General features: G+C 30.3%; 1 protein-coding gene across 1 annotated transcript in view; it reads left to right on the top strand.

The window, feature by feature from the left end:
- Positions 1 to 20,936, top strand: part of LOC143223967 (tRNA (32-2'-O)-methyltransferase regulator THADA-like) — a 36,026-nt gene extending 15,090 nt beyond the window's left edge. The window contains exons 5-10 of the mRNA XM_076452437.1: positions 1,434 to 1,786; positions 3,357 to 3,493; positions 10,444 to 10,697; positions 16,344 to 16,453; positions 18,386 to 18,518; positions 20,835 to 20,936. Of these exons, the coding sequence (XP_076308552.1) occupies positions 1,434 to 1,786; positions 3,357 to 3,493; positions 10,444 to 10,697; positions 16,344 to 16,453; positions 18,386 to 18,518; positions 20,835 to 20,936 (1,089 nt within the window). The remainder of the gene's footprint in view (positions 1 to 1,433; positions 1,787 to 3,356; positions 3,494 to 10,443; positions 10,698 to 16,343; positions 16,454 to 18,385; positions 18,519 to 20,834) is intronic.
- The last annotated feature ends 2,065 nt before the right edge of the window (positions 20,937 to 23,001 follow it).

Genomic DNA, 23,001 nt, shown 5'->3' with positions numbered 1-23,001 from the left:
GGGCATAACTTCTGAGATACTTCATAAATGTTTGTGCCATCACCTTTCTTTTCTAAAAGAAGAATCTTCCCTGTGGATGCAAGACTTGGAATGTTTGCAGTCGCTTAGATTGACTGGAGGTTTTACAGTTGTGTAGGGTTTAACAGATTTGCTATTCATGAGAATTGGTAGCTATAGAAGTGGGTGACTTAATTTTCAACTGGTCCTGAAGATTATTGAGAGTATATAGAACAAGACTTGTTCTTCAGTGTCTGATTCCATAGTCATGATTCATTTAGTGAGATCTTCAGAAACCACAGCTATTAGCTAAAGTCTCACCAAAATGATGTCATAATTCATGATTCTAGAATTAATTATTTTTATGATAGTGTTTTTTTTTTGTTTTTTTTTCAAAGGTTACTAGAGCCAGGATGATAAACTTTATTTTGATCAGGTTGTAAGGATTTTGTTATGGGCCCATTTTTAAGTTCAAGAATATAATCATCTTTTCTCTCTTTCTCTCCCCCCCCCCTTTTTTTTTTTGGTATCAGTGGACAACATGTTCGGGTATTTTGGGTATTTGTTATTATGTATTTGGATTCTTTCTTCTTTGTGGAGAGTGTTCTGATGTTGTTTGTGGAAAAGTTGAATCAAAATGTGAATATTATAACTGTAGAATGATATACAATAGTTTTGTTGAAGTTGCCCAGCTCTCACTGTTATTTTGGTTACATTGATTTGTTATAACACCATATTATTCCATGACCTTAGATATTTTGTTACTTTGTATTTTCTTAAGTATTTCTGTAGCTGCAATGCATAACTTGTTTAATAATTGTGAATTTCATATAATTGCAGTTATAAGCCAGATCAAAATCTGGCTGAATTTTTAGATTAATATAACAGTCAAACTGATAGTTAATATGTATTTTTTCTGCAGTAATTATATCAAGATCTAGTCTTTAAATTTCATTTTCAGTAGAGAGAAGGTAGACTGTTGATATTGGTATTGTATCTGTAGAGTTGAATGCATGTGCAACTGACCAGTAGACTTTTAGTTATGTTTAGTTGTGTATCTGACTCATATAAGATAACATTATATCTACTTAACTTTATTCAAGTAGTTTTAAAAAAAGAAGAATTGTCATGTGATATTACTTATTTAAATTTCAAACAACAATAATGTGATCTAATTTTAAACATAATTTGTACATTTAATGTATAAATGGTTTTTATAGTGTTCATTACTGCTAGATATTGTGGTACAAAGTTCATGGCTACATTATCATATCTTTATTCATGATGCAATAAATGTTTCTTGCAGTCAAAAATGCAGTAGTTTTCTGCTGGTTATAAGAAGAGAAAGTAGTAAAAAATTGCAGAATAAATGAAGTTTATGTTTTATATATTGTAAAGTATTGCTATATTTCAATGACACTGTTCTTTTGGTTTAGGATAAACGTAAAGTAGAAGAAGTTCTACAACAATCTTTAAGCCTTGCAAAGAGTAGCAAGCCACCTGATCCTGTTTCAGCAGGATATTTATTAGCTCTTTTGGTAAATCATCCACTAACCAAGACAGTGGCAGAAGAACTGGAGAGAACTGTTTCTCCTGTGTTTCCATTATTGCCTACTATCATGTGTACTAATAAAAGAAGTGTTTGCTTTTCTGTTTTAAGACTTCTCATTGCAAATCTACAAGAAGAAATTAAAGTGGCTTATAGTAGCTTATTAACAGCTGCAGCCTCTGGTCCAATGTATGGCTTACTTATTTGTATCCGCTATATTTTGAATGAGGCAGAGTTACGGTAAGTAAAACGTTTTTATGGTAAGTATTATTTACATGTGAACAAATAATTTGGTCTAGATTAGCATTTTTTAAAATGTAGGGAACTCACCCTCAGAGGGTGTGTGCAAATTATTTCCTGGAGGGGACACGAGCAATTAGGGTAGAGTCAATTGCATAATAATGCAAAATAAGGCATTTTACTATATTTCTTATTAACAAAAGTAATAAGTAAATACTATAACATATATAGCATTTTAATATGTACGATATCTTTTTACTTACCTTACTCTTTCACTCATTTAAAAGGAAAAAGGTGAGGGTGCAAGGAACCATATTTATTAAAGGAGGGACATGGAAAACAAAAGTTTGGAAAATACTGATCAAGATCTTTCTTACTTTGTTATATCTAAAAATCTGAATTAGAATATTTTGAAATCAAGGTAATTACAACAATGTCAAATAAGAATATCTTTTTTTACACAAGGTAAAAGAATGAAACTACATTATAAAATAAGAGGAAAAACCTTGTAAGTTGTTTGAAAAGGTTTGAAATTCCTGAAATTGGGCCATCAGTTGCATCTGTGTTTCTGAAAGATCTGTTTTCTTTGTTAAGAAAGTGATCAATATGAAACATTTTTATTGGACGAAATTTGTTTCTACATATATTTCAGCTTAGGTAACATGCCTTAGGTTTATTATGCTACCTTAGGTAACATGCCTTAGGTTTATTATGCTACCTTAGGTAATATGCCTTAGGTTTATTATGCTACCTTAGGTAACATGCCTTAGGTTTATTATGCTACCTTAGGTAACATGCCTTAGGTTTATTATGCTACCTTAGGTAACATGCCTTAGGTTTATTATGCTACCTTAGGTAACATGCCTTAGGTTTATTATGCTACCTTAAGTAACATGCCTTAGGTTTATTATGCCTACAAACTGATAATGATATTTTGGCTTTAAACAACAAAGTAACTTTTTATTATAATTTGTTGTTGTTTATTATATTTCAGTTTTTCTTCTAATAATTGGTTAGTATTAAATTAAAAACTAATGATAGAAAATAGAAAAAGACATTAGCTCTGAGAATAATGTTAATATTGCAACCAAGTAGCACTATAAAAGTAGAGTCAGTAGATTTACAGGTAAATTTGATGTTCTGTAAAATTAATAAACTCCATTAGCAATGCTGAAAATGGAAGTTAAACATGAAAAGAAATATTGGACCACTTTTTAGAACTTGTTTTAGAATTAACCAGTTTATTATGAGTTGCTTACATTCATTAATTGAATAATTCATGACCATAATATTACAATTGTATTATATTAGTACATTTTTTGTATAGTAAGTAATTTTGTTTTCATGCAACAATTTTCTTACTTTTACAATATGTGAAACATTTAAAATATATTCAACAAAACTTTCTCAATACATAAGTAAACTAGGTGACATTATTCTTACTTTTAGAGCATGTATAACCTTTAATGTACTTCATATTTAGTAATATTTTATTTATAAACAAAAAATTAAGTGACATCTCTTCAATTTAGAATAACTCAATTCACTTAATTTTTTTTTCTGTTTGAAGATTTATAAAAAATGAAGAAGTGAAAATGTGGAAAGATCTTGTGTGTGCTGTTATTCTGTTGTGTCAACGAGCTACACAAGCAGTTGTACCTGTTTTGTGTAGCTCTTCCCCTGAGGGTCATCTTCCTATGGATACTGGTAAGTTGAACTTACAGAAGTAGTTTTTTTGTGCTACTGTAAGGTGGTCTATGATTGTGAATTAGAATTCTGGAAGAAAGAATAGACAGTCTTACTTGGTGTTCTCAGATAGAATAAATTTGTGTGTGGAGAATTATGGCAGCCTTTACCAGAACGTTTAAACAGCTGCCTCCTGTATAAGTTATTCCTGCAACTAGTTAAGCAATGACAAGTTTCTTGAAATGTATGTTCATTATCTTTTGAAGTATGAAAGAAAAAGAGACTTGTATTATTTTTTTGTAGAAAGAAGATTTGTTTGTTTTGAATTTTGCACAAAGCTACATAATGGCTGTCTGTGTTAGCCATCCCTAATTTAGCAGTGTAAGGCTAGAGGGAAGACAGCTAGTCATCATCACCAACCACCAACTCTTGGTCTACTCTTTTGCCAATGAACAGTAGGAATGACCATAATATAATGATGCCCCCACAGCTGAAAGGGCAAGCATGTTTGATGTGATGGGGATTCGAACCCATGACCCTCGGATTACAAGTAGAGTGTCTTGACCACGTGGCCTTCCCAGGCCTAAGTAGATTTGACTTTATTATCTGTAAATATTTGTTACCTAGTATCTCCATAAATAAGATTTATAGCCAATTGGGAATCATTTTTGTTACATATGTAAAAATTTTAAAATGTTAGCACACTAAAAAGCGTTAACTTGTTTTTGTGTCATCAGCACATTTCTTTGCCCTACATACAACTAACCAGAATTATATATTTGTTTTAATTCATGAAATTTAAAAAATATTATCTTTGTTAATATCTTCCATTTTGAAAATTAGTTAAAGTTGATTTACTGTATTTCAAAAAAAAATCTGTTTCAAAACATATTCATAGTATGGTTAAATTCATTATATTAGAATAACATTTGGAATATTTCTTATTTCATTAATTCCCTTGACTCGGTCTTGGTAGAATTTACAGGCAATCTGACCACTTTGTGTTAGTTTAAAATCATTATAGTTTTGATACTACTAACGTTTAATATAATATGTATATCTTTGCAAAATTTGTCAGACTTTCAGTAAACATAAGTTTTCACAGATAAAAAATCAAAGTTTTGAGTGAAGTGTTTGGAATAAATTTAAAAAAAAATCTGTGAATATATTAACTTTTTAGTTTTCTAAAAATCTCCTAAAATTTCATTTATGTAATCTCTCAAACCTGTTAAATACATTTCAAATGTTTGTTGTCAGTAAAACTTGATATTTTATGTGTTATTTTCTCAACTGTAACCCTGTACAAGGTTGGTCAAATTGACCTACCTCACAAGCACCAAAAAAAATAAATCTAAATTACTCTCTTTTTTTTTCTATAACAGCTTCATACTGTAACATGAAACTACATTTTTTATCATAAAAAGCTCTAAACTTGGAATATTACACATCTATTTATATACACATATTATTGTTTAATTGCCCTTTGCTCTGTGTCTAAATACCATTCACATCATAAATTTTAAACCACATGCTATGCTATCAAATTACATTACACACGAGTTGCTCTGAGCTGCTTGTGTGTATCTCATGAAACACTTTTATTAGTATTATTTATTTAACCTAATCTAATCTTAACTAACCTAAACGATATTTTTACATTTTAGTTACTTTTATAATAATAACTGGAAAATAAATATGAAAAATAAGAAATAAAATACTTACACAGGTCTTCTGATTTTTTGCTGTCAGTGATGCCTAACTTTATTTAATATGCTAGTGGTAGTAATGTATTAAATAATATTTATTTTATTAAATAATGCACTAGAGAACATAGAATAATAATATTCAAGAAGCAGACAGTGACCCATAACTGTTACAAATTTTATAGCTCCCTAATAATGTGAAAAGAGGCATTACAAATTCATCCACGCTAGTTAATATGTTTCCTGTTGAAACAAAGCTTGTACCAAAAGAGAAATTGATAGTCCTCTGTTCAGAAAGCAAAATATAATACATATTTTAATAGATGAAAACCTCTATTTTTTGTTGCTTTTAAATAATATGTTATTAAATGTAAGAGAGAACTATTAACAAATTGTAAAATTGAAGATGTGCTGGGTGGGTGTGGCAAAGGGGTGTCTGATTTTCTATTTGATAACTGTAAGCAAACAAGATTGAAGGATACAAAAATTAAGGTTTATCTGAGCAATGGTGATCTTATAGTGAGCAATTTACAATAAATTTTGTACTTATTGGAGGGGAAGTGAATAAATTAGAGAAGAGAGGAAGACTAGAGAAAAAAAATGTCACATTTTTCAAACTAGGGGAAATTCAGGATTGTTTAAAATGTTGCTTTATGAAATTATGAACTTAAAATTTATATACTGTTAAAATTGGATTATTAGCTATCATTTTATGTTATACCAGTTGGTATAATATGAACAAAAGATAGTGTATCTAAATTTTGAACTTAAATCATTAAAGACCTCATGACATGCACAGTAAAGAATGCCCATACAAAGAGAATTCATGAATAATATATATAAAAGTTATTATTGCTGTAATAATATTGAAAGCATGAATTACAAGTTTAAATGGAAAATTTGAATGAAAATAAATTTATGTAGATTAGAGGCATTTGTTTATATTTTCATAAATGTCCAATAATATTTCAATATCTTTAAAATTTACTTATTTACATCTTAGGTGACTATGTAGAAATACCAAAAAAGGCAATAACTGAGTTTGTTGAGAGAGAAAACTTGAAATCATGCACAAGAAATATTGAATCTAGAGATTCAAACAACACTGAATTAATTATTTACACTAATTTGCCCCACACTGTGAATGTAAAAATGAAAGGATATTATTAATCATTATCACTTTTTAAAAGCCCCCCCAGTGGCTCAGTGGTATGTTTGCATACTTACAACGCTATAAACCGGGTTTCGATAACCATGGTGGGCAGAGCATGGGTAGTCCATTGTATATTTTTGTACTTAATTCCAACCAATCAGCGTCCGCAGACTTACAACGATGAAAACTCTAGCCCATTGTGTAGCTTTGTGCTTAATTCAAAACAACAACAACACTCTTTAAGTAAAATAGACTTGATTCTGACAAACATGTGTAAAGTATTTGAAACTGAGAAGGTACTTACACAAAATATGTAAACGTGAACTAGTCAGTACAGCAAATTATGAGAATAGATAAACATAATTTTGGATTGTAGCTTTGAATACTTATATTTTCATTTTAAAATTATTTATGTACATTGTCTGAGCTACTTGTATATAAAGATAATGAGAAAATTATATCAAGAAGAGACTATTAAATATATAGTTTATTTTTTTAGAAATTTCAAGAACTTGAATATCATATGCAGTTTTTTCCTTTCCCAAAACTTTAGATTTTAAGAAGACTTTAACTTTACTAGAGTTTTGGTATGTTATGTTTGACATTGCAAAAAGCAGTTTTATGGTTGTGGTTTGTGGTTAGAATCCAAGTAAATGATGTCCAGAGTAATATTTTGTAATAACAAGAAAGTGACTGTTTTTCCAAATTGGAACAGATAATTCTCCTTAGTCTACATTTATAACTTTGAAAATTAACAATTTTCACTAGATTGTGAATGTTACTAGTACCCTCTATTTGTTTCTAACCCAGTTTGATCTCAGTTGGATGAGATGTAGTCACCATGAGGTTTCCTAGTGACCATAAAAATGTTAGTCTACTTCCAACAAAAATTAAAGTACCTTAAAGAGGGAACCCTGTAGATCAGTGTTATTCCTCTAAATAATTTCCAGGAGACTACACTTTCCTGAGAAGAACTCTAGTTGGATAAGAATTTAAAATAACTTCAAAGTAACCTGAAGTGTGTATTTAGAGAATTTCATGTGATATTAAATGTTAAATGATTTTTACTCTTTAAAAAGGAAAATTTAAGAGTGATATGAACAGAAGAAGTTCAGAATAAATTCCATACTTACAAAATAAAAATTAAAAGAGCTTTTCATTTCAGTCCTTGTGTTACTTGCAAATGAGTGAGATTTGCAGTTAGAAAAGATATTCTCAGAAGTTTCAGTGTTAAGATACTTGAACAACCAATGAGCTATCAATAAAACATAATTTCCTGACAGTGAAGCCTTTCACATTGGGTAAATTGTACAAACCATGAAGCATTATGAATCAAAAAACATAAAATGTAATTGTATATATTCTGAAGTTTATGGTTTGGAATGTTTAAATTTTATTTTTATTTTCTGTTTCAAGAGAAAACTTACAAATATTATAAAAATCGAAAGGTTAAAACAGACACAAAGTGAACAGATAAATAAAATATTTATTTATAAAGTGGTATGTGAGTGTGTTTTGCTTTTAACTGACCAACATCTAATTAGCATGAATAACTTTTTTGGTCAGTACTGTAGAGGTCCACACAAGACAACGACAGGATCAAGAATAAGTAAATGTTACTCTGTTAAGTTAGACGAAAACCCTACTGTGATAACTTACAGTTCTTAGATTACTTATGTCAGTGACCATTTTCATTAAATATATTCAAAATAAATAAACCCTCAAAGCTCATTAAGTTCTGTCCCACCCCTTGGAATAAATATAGACCCTACTGCAGGGGCAGCATGACAAAAAAAATGAGGACTAAGTGAGAATAAGCCTGTGAACTGTGACTCTGATAGGTAATCTTTGTTTAAGATAGAGAATTAGTGCAAGTGTACAACCTTTTTTTTAACCTATGGTTCTAAGAATTACACTAACTACATACAAAACATTAGCACAGAAAGTTAGAAAAATTTGCCTGAGTAAAAAAATATACTTCTGGTATTTATTGTAACATAAACTATAATGATATATTCATTTATCAAATACTTGTTACTATGTCTAACATGTAATTCACATACAAAATAGTGACATCCTTTAATCACTACGTCTAAGCTTTGGGTATTCTTAAACCCTTTCAAGCCTTTTTTTTTTACTGTAAATATACTTAAGTTTAATTCTGACAAGAGTTTTCATCACAGATCATTTCAATAAAGTGTTTGGATTGTTATTTTTGCTTGAAAATTTACAAATCACAAACTAAATTTCTAAAATCTGTTGTTTTTTCTATTATTATTTCATTGGAAGTTACTCGTGTGTGTGTCTGCATTTTTAATCTAGATCTGTTCAGAATAATTTCTATCAGCACACAAATGTTGATAATCATATTTACATAAAGCAAAATCATACATTAGATGTTTTCAGCTCCTTTCAAAAATTGGATTTATAAGCATTGTTTTAGCCAAAGGGCCACATGTGGCAGCTACTGAATTGTGAATTGATAGAGAATAAAAGAAAATATTTGATGAAATTATAAGTTAGAATTATCCAACAACAATACTAAAACAGTCTTAATAATAGTATGGCACTGTTGTAGCTTAGCATTAAAAAGGATCACTTGTGTACACATACTAAAATTTACTGCTTATCTGTACCTTTAAGTATAAAAAAAAATTGCATTGTTGTAAATAAGGATAATACAATAACAAATAAGAGGATGATAAAAACTCATAACAAATAAAGTACTTGATGATGCATCATTTATTGTTTGTTAGTATTTGCTGGTCAAAACCCCAATATTTTTCTATCAACACTAGTTCTTATTTTTACAACTGTGTTGTTTAAAGAGTAATTTAGTTACCAGTTCATCCTTATATACTGTTATATCTTATTTTACAGAAGGTATATTGCTATTTTTATTTCTTAAATCCTAAGAATGTTACATTATATGGTCAAAAATTGGTATCTCAAGTTATATAGCATGCAAAATAATCAGCATACAATTTGTTGTAATAAAACTACCCTCCAGACCAAGTTCTACAAGCTATGAAGTTTCCCTTTGAGTGTGGCAGATTTTTAAAAGTTGATTGTGGATAGTTTAACGCCAAGGCAACTATTTACTGTTTTACTTTTATTAACCTTTATATAAAGGTTTTAATTTTTAATAACAGTTACTTAAATAATGCTAAAAGGACAGTTTTTGTGTCTATAAGAATGGCAGGATGCAGAGAATAAAACTTGTGTTCAAATGTGGTAATTACAGTGAAGAGTAGAGTTTATGTGACAAAAAGACTGAAGTTACAAAACAGATTGTTAAATATCAGTGTAATAAAACAAACAGTCTCTAATAAAAGTACCTAGAATTATAGGATGGCATGTATGAATTGTCTTGATATATCTGAACATTTTGACACCAAATTATCAAATACAGTCAATAATTGACAATTGTTTGAGATGTTACAATATATAACTTCATATTTCACTCAAATGCACCACTTCTCTCCATCAGGAAATGTAATTTTAGATTTCAAATATTTTTTGATTCAGAATATGAAGTCAGATCATTTGTTCCCATATGCCTAAATTATTTTGCCTGGGTTGTAGGGCTAGTGCATGATTTCATGATACTTTGTTTCCTTGTTGGTTTTCAGCATTCATTTTTGTTAGTGCTTCATTTTTTCTAAACATGATGTATTTCAAAAAGGTTTTACTTTTTTTTGTTTCATTTTTATGTTGATTGTTATCCTCTTTGCATTTATTGTGTTTATATCTTTCAAACCTATCAGAGTTGTTTCAAGCTTCCTAGACATCTTATTGGTGCATAAGTTCTCTTGATTTTACCATTAAAATTATTTTTATCTGGAAATTTTAGTGCTTATTTTGTTTCTGCAAAATGTTAGCAGTGCTGCATTATTACCATTGGTAGCATTATTGTATTTCAATGTACAAAACATTCAAACCACTTATTGGTAGTAACTTACTCAGTGTGGAGTGACTTTTTTTTGTGAATCAAATACATCAGTAAAAAAAAGAAGATATACTAAAATACTGACATCTAAAAATGAATTTGGGCATAGCATAGATGTAATTACATGTACTTCTTATATTAAATCTGTGTTTCTTTCTTTCCCTAGAAAGTGTGTGTGAACTTAAGTCAACAGTCCAAAGAGCTCTTGGACATAAGCTTCAAATAACCACTACAGATGAAGAAGATTGTGATTTGAAGGTGGACAGTGTGAAAATCAGAGCAGTAACATCACAGTTATTACTTTTGTGTAGCTGGCGCACACATAAAGAAGTATCTCTCTTGTTTGGAGATATTTGCCAGAATGTTACAATTATAACTGAAAAAGAAGATACTGAGATTGGTCTGATCACATATGAACAGGTAAGGATCTTGAGATCTGTCTTATTGTATATGAGCAGGTAAGAATGTTGAAATTTGTTTCACAACAGTTAAACAGGTAAAAGTATTGGTATTGGGCTGATCACATCAGAACTAGTAAAACTATTGAGAATGGACTGATACATCTGAACAGGTAAGGATACTGAGATCAGTCTGAACAAGTAAGAATAGTGAAATTTGAAAAGGGAACTGAAAAAGGGAAGACCTTATTTTGATATAGGTACTTTTAAACAACTGTACAGAAATATGGTTTTATTTGATAAATACTTTTGTTTTCTGTTAAATCTGCATTGGTAGTTGCATAAAATAAATTAATTTATTCTGCTGTGATTGTGTTTAAGCTGATAAATATATGTTGTTCTTTATACCTGGAGTGATGATGATGGTGTTTTTTGTTTTTTTGATAAACATCTTGAACATTTAATCTGCTGCTATTTTATCTTTTCACATTTTGATACTACTGATGTAAAAGTCATTAATATTTTGCAATTTTAAAGATACATTCATATAACACATTTTTGTAATAAGTAGGTGGTTTGACAATCACAAACCACAACAGTGGTTCATAACAGGATCTTTCCAGAAATTTCTTTGAAACTTTAGTATACCATATGGGTAAAAATCACCTTAAAAAGTTGTCTTGTTCTTGAATGTACATTCTAAGATCTTTCTCAAATTGCTAAGGCTGCTAAAATATTGATAATAGCAAAAAGTTGATTTTCTTATTGTTAGACAAAATTCCAAATTCATCCTTTTGTTCTTCATATTATTATTATTATTCATATTATTCTTGTTTCACAAGCATAAGAAAAAAGCAGCTCTAAGGATTTTATTCAAACCTGGACAAACCTACTAAAGAACCTCCTACTCAGGTCATAGGGCTATTTTTATGTTAATTCAAGAAAGAGAAGGAGCTTTGTATTAATCTTTTGTCATTACTGGCCTAGTTTCTCTTTGAAACCATTCAAACACTTAAGCCTACAGCAAAAATGGCTTGGTATACTGCACCAAAATCAGTGCACAACTGCTAAACAATCTCCTATGAAGGTTGCAGGTTTTTTAAACTTGATTCTTAAAAGGCAAGACTTCCATTATTTAAAATTTTCTAGGTTCTTATTTCCTTCCAATATAAGCTCTTCAAAGCCATTGAATCACCATTTTACTAGTCAGAAATGCTTTGTTTTATAAGAGTAAATGATATGTGTATTTACAATAGTGTCTGCAGCATTATAATTATTAATTATAATTTTAAAAAACCACTACAGATGAAACAGTTAGGAATATTTTTCAGAAACCCAGACAATAGAATAGGACAGGCATTTTAATTTTTTTCTAAATAATTCAGGCATGTTTAAATTTTTTTTTTGTATATTTAGTAAAATTATTTAAATCTTAAAGGATCTTGTCAGTCACATAAGTTTTGTTGCTATAAGCAAGTTTTCTGTCTGCTTCACCCATCCCAGTTTTACTTTAGTTTGTATAACAGAGCTTTAACTTGATGAAATATTACAGAAGCAGTTCTTATGTTACTCCATGCCAGCCCAAAGTCTTCTTATAGAAATTTCATTTCTCTTGCTTCTATTTAGGTGAAATCAGTCTGTGCTTGTGTTAAGTTTACTTTTTTATATATTTTATGTTTGATTGAAATTTTTGTCAGTCCAACCAGATCTCTTTATTTGATTTTTAATCAGTTTCAATTTGGAAAGAGCTTCTTTCACCACAAGCACTAATGATGGACAAAACTAACAGAATTTTTAGTTTGTTGTAAAAGCATAAGGAAGTGACAACCTGAGTGTGACAGGTTCTGTGAATCTATGTATTCCATAGATAATTTAGTTATTCTTCATGATACATCCTGCAGTTTTTCACACAGTTCTGATCACTAACATCAGGTAATTCACCATCAGAAAAGCTTACTTGGAGAGTCACTTAATATTTCAACAAGTGCTTTAAGTGCATTTTTGATGTATGTATGACTTGGCTCAAGAAACTGCAGAATGAAAATAATGAACTATGCTTTCATTTTAGCTGAAACCTTGCTTCCACAAATTAATTGGAACTGTTGACTGTTTTGCTACATAAACTTAATTTCAAATTTAGTTGTGGATCAAGGATAAGTTTATTGTAACTTTCCTTTGAAAACTGTCTTCCTTTTTTCAAGAGTGAATTTGCTGTTTCTCATGAAAATATTCTTGTGATCCTTTGTTTCTTCAGAAAACTCTCTTACATTCACCAGTTTCTTTGAAAAGCCTTCATCAGTAGAGAACTGTTGATTTTTTTTTTCATTTTTATGGTTGCACAACATTTTAAGATACATTAGGAATCACTATCTTGGAAATGCTTGTTAGCAAGGTTTGTCTTGCATAAAAAATTGTATTATACTGCAAGACATGACAGATCTGAAACTTAGCATTTTGTTAGTGATTTTGTTGTGTGTGTGTGTGTGTGTGTGAAATTGATTTTTTGTCCACTGGCTCGTACTTGGTCTGTATTGGTCTTTTGTAGTATAGACCAAAGCATCAATTCTTCTTCTCTTTCACTTGTGACTCAATGAATTCATATATAATTAAAAAGGATGCTCTTCCAATACTTTCAAGTAACAAGTTGAAAAAGAAAAGTTTGTGTGTGTGTGTGTGTGTGTGTGTACATGCTATAAATCAACTGAAAAAACATCACTGCATCAGTTGGCTACATTGTTTAACATGAAAATTGAGAGTGTGTATGTCTCAAGATATGCATAAAAAAACTTATGAATTTTTAGTTTCTTAAATAATATTTGGAAAATGTCATTTTTTCTCATCTTTATTTTTTTTATTAAATTCTAGATCTTGTAAATCTTCAAGTATATCAATATTACCCATGTATTTTAATGGCATAAATCTGAGAAAATATTCACTGACATTGATCTTTCAATCTTCAGTTACAGATGATTCAGCAGCTTAAAAAAATACAAATGACTCTTCTGTGTGATTTATGTCTGGAGTACAGTCAAGCACAATCAGTTAATACTTGAAATTGTTTTGCAGCATACAGCATATTTGCTGTATTTTGTTTGACAACAATTCAACTCATTCTGGATGTCCTTTCCAAGATATTTCTTGGCAACATCAAACATGTGCAAATATTTAATAGACTTAAAAAAATTTCCCTCTCTGGATGTAAAGAGGTTTCCATTATTTCCAGGAGAGCACTATTTTGAATCATGTAAACTTATCTTAAAAGTTAGCTGTGCTGAAATTCTTGAACCAGAAGCAAACACTGAATTGTACATGAAAGAGTATTGAAAGCACTGTATTGGTACTTTTCTCTATTGATGTTTGTAATAATTTCTTGTGATTTTTCTTCTCTACTGACATATGTAATAACGTGCTGTAATTTTTCTTTTCTGTTATATTTAATAACTTGATGTGATTTTCTTCCCTTGTAAGTATTGACACATGTAATAATTTGTTGTGATTTTCCTTCTCTGTTGACATCTGTATTAACTTGATGTGACTTTCCTTCTCTTTGGAAATATTTACTGTATGTAGGCTATTTTTCCAATTTTGGTCAACAACTTTTGAACATTTGAATCAGTTTTCAATCGTTTAGTTAAATAATTAAAACTAAATTTATACAATTTTGCTTTCTGTCTGATTTTTCCTCTAAGAATTATCTTCATTGTGAGAAACTGTCTTTTTTTATTTCTAAGACAGAAAACCTCACTAGTTTTAGCAGTAGTAGTATTTTTTTGATGAATTCTTACAATAACCTATTCACTTTCTATCATTATGTTGCATTACAAAATATTGAGAGTGCCATTTTTGCTTCAATATACTATTTTTGTTGTTGTTGGTTTTTAGTTTTTTTTGCCCTCATATTCTGTTACTAAGTGCCAGAAAGTTGGAGGCTTCCATCAGTAATATTTAAATTGGGTTACCACTGTTTTAATTATTATAATTTATTTAAGTATCCTACTCTTTTTACAATATTTTAAAGTACAAAGTAATTTTATAAAAATATTTTTTCTCCTGTTTGCTTCTTGAAAACAAAGTTGCATTCTGCTTAGTTCATGCCTCTCTTATTTACAAGTGTTCTTGTTTTAAGAACTTGTTTGTACATATGGCAGTTACATGTTTTTGAAATATTTTTATCCTGTTCATTTCATTAAAAACAACAGGTAATCTGTATTGTAGAAAAAAATAAACTCTGTCCCCTTCTCTTCCATTGAACACTTAAAACTGGTATGATACAGCAGTAAAGTTGGTATTAAAACAAGTGATCTTGTAAAATGAGTTCTCTGATTAAAGTTCTTTAACTTTGAATGTATTCTGTATTTTTTCATCCCAGGCAGTTCCCTAATGAGTTTGTTGGTAAAGATGCTTTTTATTTGCAAGTATTTTCTATTTTCCTTCTGGTTACACTGATCCTAAAAATGTTAGCACTTTTTTTTTCCTAAAGAAAACATTTGCAAGACATTGTAAGATTCAGTGAATACTCTTGATTTTTCTTTCTGTACTAGATAATTATAATGGATATAATATCAAATTATATTTCTTACTGTCAAGGAATTTTTACATATATGTTTGTGCCATTATAAGTGATGTACCAAAATCTATCTGATTAAAGATCAAAAATGAAGATTAATTGTGAAATATTTTTAAACAATTATATTTTGCTATAAAACCGTAGCTTCATTACGTGTAATGAAGTAATCCAAATGTAATTATTGTAGTTTGATTTCAATAATCAGACTGATTATAATTTGAAAAAGACAATATATGACACACTATAATAAAGGATTATAGAATTTTTTGTTTAGTTTATTATACTTGTATTAACTATACTTTGAATTAGATCAAATGTTAGTGGGATGATTTAAGTTTTATTGCAGTTAATTATGATTTACAAACAGTGAATGAATAAAGAATGGTTGCATTTAAAAGAATGTAATGGTGAAAAAACAAAGATTTTTGTAAACAAAAAATTAGTATATGATTTACATATAGATAAGAATAAAGTAGGTGTATGAAACAATACTTAAGAATACCTGAGAATCATGCTATAAGAATATGGAGGTTGAGTTTAATACTTCACATGGCCACTATAGGCATTTTGCCGTGTTTGGTCATATTCTGTCTGATGACAATACACCTTGACATTAGTCCTTCAACACAGTAAAATACTCCATTACAATGTTATCATGTCTAAAATACACTGCTCCTCTGGTGCATGTTTTCCATAATCCACAGACCTGGTATTCTAAGTTGATTCATATTCCTTTGTTTTCCAATACCATTAATTACAAGGAACATCCTACTCTTGGAAACTTTAAATTCCCTAGTTTCAACACATTTTTATGATCTAAATATATGAATCTTTTGCATCAGTAAAGGGCTGTAACGTGCCTCTTACAAAAATTATCAATTGTCTTTGACATCACACTATCAGTGAAACATTAAATATTGATGTATGCTGTTCTACCACAAATGTCTATTGACTTATTGATTTGTATATACAAAGTAGTTTTAGTATAATATACTGAACCATCTATATTTGAATTTTAGATATTTGTCTAAGATAATTAGAGTGGCTCATTAAACTTCTCTTAATATTGAGTGTTAACCTGATTTAAAATCCCTACCCTAGATTATAGAAATTGGTATCTTCTTCACTGAACAGCTGTCTGAAGTTAAGCACAGAGGAGCATTTGAGCAAGCATATGTTGGCTTTTGGAAACTTTGCCATCGGTTGTGGAGGTAACTGTTATCAGATAACAGTAGTATTTCCTAGTTTTGTGAATTATATTACTATTGTTAGTAATTAAGTAGCCTGAAAACAAACATAAAAATTTAACAGATTTAGATAAAACATTTATACTATTAACTAAAATGCAGTTAATGATGTTATGCATACTTGTATGATTTCATTTTTCTTTACATCTCATGAATTGTTATTAACTCTTTAGCAGTGGATAAACCAAAAAATGTGCATGTTGCAGCCTTTTACGAAGTTACATTCCAACTTTAATTAAGCTACTTTATTATCAATGTATACAAATAAAATTGGCATCAAAAGTAGTTAACAAATCAAAGTTTAATATTATGTAAGTTTTACGTTTTTTAATTTCATAAGTAAATATTAATGAAAATCATCAGTGTTCCCAAGTATGAGAACTGTGAGATTTGCTGTATAGTTTTTCCCTCTTCTATGATTTATTTACCACCCTTCTGAGAAGTATAGAATTTAACATAAATTACTTATCATAATAAAGATATTACTTGGGAAAAACATAATGTTAGTATTCTTTAATCTTATTTGTTTAGGGAGCCATAAACTAAAAATTCATATCCATTTGCCACATTTCTTGTATGAATTTGTTCAGTGTAAAGCAGTGGTAGTTTCTGTGATTAATGTTATCTTGTATTATGTATGCAAATCATTAATTTATCAGCATTGTGAAAATAACTTTTGATTCCAAGCTTAAGTGGTGTTACACTTATTTTTTGTGATGGTAGTCTGGTAAAGATATTGCTGGAATGTTTCAGTAGATTTGACTTACAAAGGTTTTAGCTTGTTTGCATTACATGTAACTGTCAATATTTATATATGGATTAATATCTCTAACTTTCTCCTGCTGGAATATTTCTACAAATGTACTTTGCAATTGAGTTCCTTACATACAAAGTGAAGTAGTATAGAATGGTTTGTGAATAAAAACACTGGCTATTTTGTGTTCTGTTGATATTACATATTTTTTAATTAAATATTTTTAAATTTCTCTTTCATATTTTTGATAAAGTATCAGATGAAAGTGATTTCAAAAAACTGATTCTGTTCTTCATCAATTCTTCTACTCTTTCAAACCATTATGAAAATTGATTATGAATTATTTTGTAATTTCTACTCCTGTCATATTACATATTGAAGTGACTTCCTCAAAATATTTTTAGTGTTTCCAGTTAATTTATCAGTATTATCAAAATTTAAATCCTTTTCTCATCAAAATCCTTCATCTTCATTTTGAAAATTCTTAAGGTTTCCAGTAATGACATGTTGACAGGTTGTGTTAATGTAAAGAGAACTAAAACAGTCAAAATCTGTAGAAAGAAGTTTCTCAGTTTAGTATTGTTGATGTTATCTGAAACCTTTTAATTATAACAAATTATGTTTTTGGTGGGTTTTGTAAGGTGTGACTGGTTGCATGTTGTAATTGCTGAAGGAAGATGTCTCATGCAGTATATTCTATTAATTCTATACTCTTTTTTTTTTTTGTCAGTATGTACAATGACAAGGAAAACATAATCTTTACTTTTGTTGTGTGTTTCAAGTTTAATTGGAAAGACTTCTGACAAATTATAGCTAATTTGAATTTATTATTAACCTCTGTAGAATCTAAATTCAAATTTATTTGAATAAACTTAAGTTTTTTTAACTACAATAACTTTAAAATGTTTTTCTAAATACATATAAAGTACAACTTATGCAATACTTGTGTACTACAAACATTTACATTATCAATCTTATAATCTATGTACATTTCTTTATGATTATTTTCAAATAAATAGGTTGTGGTCATCTTCAGTTTTTTAAAGAATTACTGCAGGTAGAGACTAAACTATTAACTGTGTTTAAAAAATTACTTATTTTGTAGTTTTACAAATATTTATATGAAGTGTACTCCTTTCTAGAATGCCTGTCAGTATTCTTCAAAAATTACCAGAAAAGTGGCTGCAAGAGCTTTTATCTGTCATTAGAGGAGAAAGTTCTAATTTACAGTTGTGTTCAACACGTCGTAGTGCTGGAGTTCCCTTTTTGGTGCAGGTAGGTTTTAGTGTAAAATTTAGTATTTTTATATACGAATGATAACTTATATTTGTAATTATTATAGTACTGATACTTGTTTATGTATGAATGATTGTTTGCATACAGTTGTGTTCCAACACTGATGAAATGAATTACTCTGTGGTAGGTAGGTTTGGAACATACCTGTCATAATTTTAGTTTTACAACAAATAAAAAATGTATAACAATTACAATAAACATAAATAAATTTTAAAGTTATATTTAAACCAGTAATGCAGAAAATTATTATGCATTATGTTTATGAATATATTTAATATAAACATGCACATAATGTTCTCTGAAATTCACATTTAAATTAACAAAGTAGTAAATATTGAAAATCAGGTAGTATGTCTTTGCAAGTTAAAGTGAATAAATAATATATTTAAAGCAATCATAGACCTACTTACAAGATTACAAGTATTCATATTTTTATATACATACTAGTTTATATGTGTTTATTACCTTGTTAAAAGATAATACATCTACTTATGATAACATTAGTTTGTTGAAACTGATTTGTAGATCAGGTCATTACTATCTGTTAAATTGTAATAGCAAAGCAACATGAATTAGTATAACACACTCAAAACAATTGAGTAAGTTGACCACTGTATGTTGCTCTGTTGTCTTTGTAACAATAAACGTTTACAAGGTCTTAAGGTAAAAAATAGAGAACATAAATATTGTTAAACTGTATTAATAAATCCTCTTGCCATAAGTACCTCAAACTGTGCATGTCATAACCATTTACTGAATAATATTCAAATTTTAGTTACACTACTTTATTTTCAGTGTATACAAATAAACTTAGCAACAAAACATAGTTTATAAATAAGGTTTTAATACTATATAAGTTGTAACTTCTTAAGTTTTAAAGAAATATATAAAAAAATCCTCAATCTCTACTATTATGAGAATTATAACATTTGTTCTCTGGGTCTTTCCTTTTCTATAATTTTTTCTCCTCTCTCTGAAGTATAGAATTTAATGCAAGTTACTCATTATAGTACAGATATTATTAAGGCATAATATATTTTTATGGGCTTCAAATGTATTTGTTTACAGAGTTGTAAACTAGAAAATCAGATTTGCCATTCTCACCTTTACGTCCTCTCTTTCATAAATTCCCGAAATCCTCTCGACATTTCATACTATGTCATTTATAACGATTAGAAAACAACCAAATTTTATTCTATCAAATAATGTATAATGCTGTGTTTTTAGAAGGAAGTAGTGTCAATTTCAACTTCAGTTTTAAAGTTTATTTTGTGGTGAGCAGCAAAGGGAAATGATTTAAAACCCTCTAGTCCTATTTAAAAAGTCAGATTATAATTGTTAGAGGACATTGTTTGGCTTTTTCAATTTTATCATTCCATATTCTTAGGTGCATTATTTAAGTAAATAATAATTTAGTGTACTAGTTCCATCATTATCAAAAAAGTAGGCTTCAATTTCTTCAGCAACCAATATGGTAAAGTGAGCTATGCATTGTCTGTGGCTGGATTATTAGTTAGATAAGAATTAAAGAGCAATAAAACAATACAATTTAAGTAGAAACAAATGTGTACTGTTGAAAGATGTATGTTACTCAGTTTAAACAATTGTGATTTGCTGTTGCAATCTGCAGTCACTCTAAAAAGTTCAAAAGCTTAACATAGATTTATTTATTTATTTTCTTCATACTGGTTAAAAACTTGGTCAATTTAACCAACTCCATGTAGAGTTAGTTTAGAGAAAATAACAGGTAAAACATAAATTTTTACTGAAAAAAAAGTTTGATATTTATTTAGGAGGTTTTAAAGGCTACACAAATGAAATTTGAAAATTTTCAGATGCAAAGTATTTTTAACCTCAACATGAAAAGCACTTTCACTCAAAGCAGTCAGCACTCTGCCTGCATATGTTCATTGACAAGCCTTTACTAAAATACTTTATGAAAAAAATCTGACTTGTTGTAAAATCAAGACTTTTAATGTTCACTTAAAGCCTTCTGAAATTTGTAAAGATATATAAAACACATTAAAACTTATAATGTGAAATCTGCAATAGCTATTTGGCAACCAAGTCAGTCACATCATCTGACCCGATATGGAAAGATTTTGTGTGTACCAAAAGCGTATTATATTTATTGAAAGCCTGCCAAATTTTGGAAAGATATGTAAAACATATTAAAGCTGTAGTATGGTAACTATGATTGTTACTTTCTGGTTTCAAGGTTCATCACATCAATTGACCCCATGTGGAATGAGTTAAGTGTTTTAATAATAATTTAGATTAACCCATGTACTGCAGGTAGAATGTAAATTTTCCAGTGCTTCCACCTCTCACATAGACTTTTTTACACCTTTGTCTGCTGGGTGCAGGTTCATCATCTTGACTGTCATTGCTAGATAAAGAGCTATGATCCTTTTGGCTCTCATTGCCTCTTTATCATCACACATTTGCACTTGTATTGTTTTCTAAGCTATCTGAGTCAAGCACGTGAAGTATTTTTACCCAATAATTAGGATTAGTACTTACTACTTTAGTGTGGGTAAGATCAGCACTCAGTTATCATATAATTTGCATAGGCATCTTGTTGGTCACTGAAGGGCTGAATGGAAGACAATGAGGGAAACCACATATAAACATAAGGTGGGATGTCAATAAATACTTTGTAACTCGTTTTGCTCCCACATGTCATACACAGCAATTGTGAATTACAATGGGAAATATGTCTCACATCTCCATTGAAGGGTTAATAACCTATATTACATGACATTAATTGCTGTAGACAATGTACACGGGTAATTAATTATGTTTAGCAATCAAGTTAATTACCCATCCCTATAATTTATGTCCCTTTATCAATCCTACTTCACCCCTCAGTGTGGATTCCTGTACATGGTGAGGGAACTTCCCAGGAAGGTTCTGTTCTTTCAGTTTATCTCCTCTGGGATCTAAACATCCACCCGTGTTTGCCATGCGTGGTGACCCGTGAAGGGGAGGAGAGGATCCTGGTGGTTGGGGGGTCCAACCCTAACACACCACTTTGGCTTTGAATTCCTGTAGATGGGACAAAAATTTAAATAAAATAGTGAACAAACAGTCAATAGGTAAACGACCACGCCTTGAAGACTCTGACCATCAATCTTCAACATCTGTAACACCTGTACCCCATTTTCTTATATTACATTCTCTTTCAGAAAAACTTTTAGGGCAAATGTCCCCTTTTTTTCAGAAGGGACTAGAGGGACTTGCTGGGTCTCCAAAGTCAGTAAAGAAGCTTGATCTGGAGACATATTGGTTGAAACATCCACATCCCAGCATAGTGAACTCCTCTTGAATTCAAAGGCAATTGGGGATATATCTATTGAGGTTACCCCTCATGCTACCTTGAATTCATCACGAGGAGTTATTGTTGAGAGGGATTTGAAGAACGTGCCCAAGTCAGAGTTTCTTGCTGGTCTATCCACTCAAGGAGTTTCTGCAGTGAGGCATCTCCACTGCATAGCGCCAGGAGTTACACTGCCGACAAATATCCTCATTTTAACATTTACATCACCACATGCACCTGCCACCATCAAGGCAGTTTCTCTAATTTGCAAGGTATGGCCATACATTCCAAACCCTCTTCAATGTTTCCAATGTCAGAGGTTTGGCCACTCAAAGACGCCCTGTCGTGGTTCCCTTGACGTGCTCATTGTGGTGGCAAGGACCACAATGTCTATGAGTGTCACACAGACCCATTGTGTGTCAACTGCAATGGTTCCCACCCTTCCTACTTTCGTTCTTTCCCAAAATGGTTGGAGGAAAAAAAAGGTGCAGCGTTTAAAACGACTCATAACATTAGTTATCCTGAGGCTTGGAAATTGCTGTCCACCACTCTATCTCGAACATATGCTGCTGCACTTGGTTCCACAACTATGGTGGGAGTGCAGACAGATGTCTCTGTGCCTCCAAGAGAATCGTTTTTAAAACAAATGAAAAGCCTTTTGATCTCCATGGTTAAAAGGTTGATGAATCGACTTCTACACCCATCTCTGTTCCTCCCATACGTTCTAACAAATCTCAAGATCCACATCCTTCGGTTTCAACTACAGGCATTTCTTTCTGATACATCTTTTTCTCCTACCCCACGCATGCAAAACAATCATTCGTTCGCGTCCTCAGTCACTGGAATCCCCTTCAACAACAGACCCGCCCAATCGACCCAGGGCAGGATCCATGGAGGTCGAGATAGACCTCCGATAAGGACAGTAAGGAAAAAGGTGTGGTCGTAAACAGAAGGGTTCTCCAGCCACTTCGCCTACCCATCTTTAAAATGACCACCTTGATACAATGGAACTGTCGAGGTTTACGCTCTAATCTGGATGATATCAAAACACTGATTGCTTCCTACCATCCTGTATGTCTCTTCCTTACAAGAAACATTTCTAAAACCTGCTGACAATCACCATTCGCAGTTTTTCTGTACAGA

The sequence above is a fragment of the Tachypleus tridentatus genome, chromosome 8, assembly GCF_004210375.1.
Source record: "Tachypleus tridentatus isolate NWPU-2018 chromosome 8, ASM421037v1, whole genome shotgun sequence".
Classification (NCBI taxonomy): domain Eukaryota; kingdom Metazoa; phylum Arthropoda; class Merostomata; order Xiphosura; family Limulidae; genus Tachypleus; species Tachypleus tridentatus.
The sequence above is the reverse complement of the archived record's forward strand: the minus strand, read 5'-3'. Positions and strand labels throughout refer to the sequence as shown.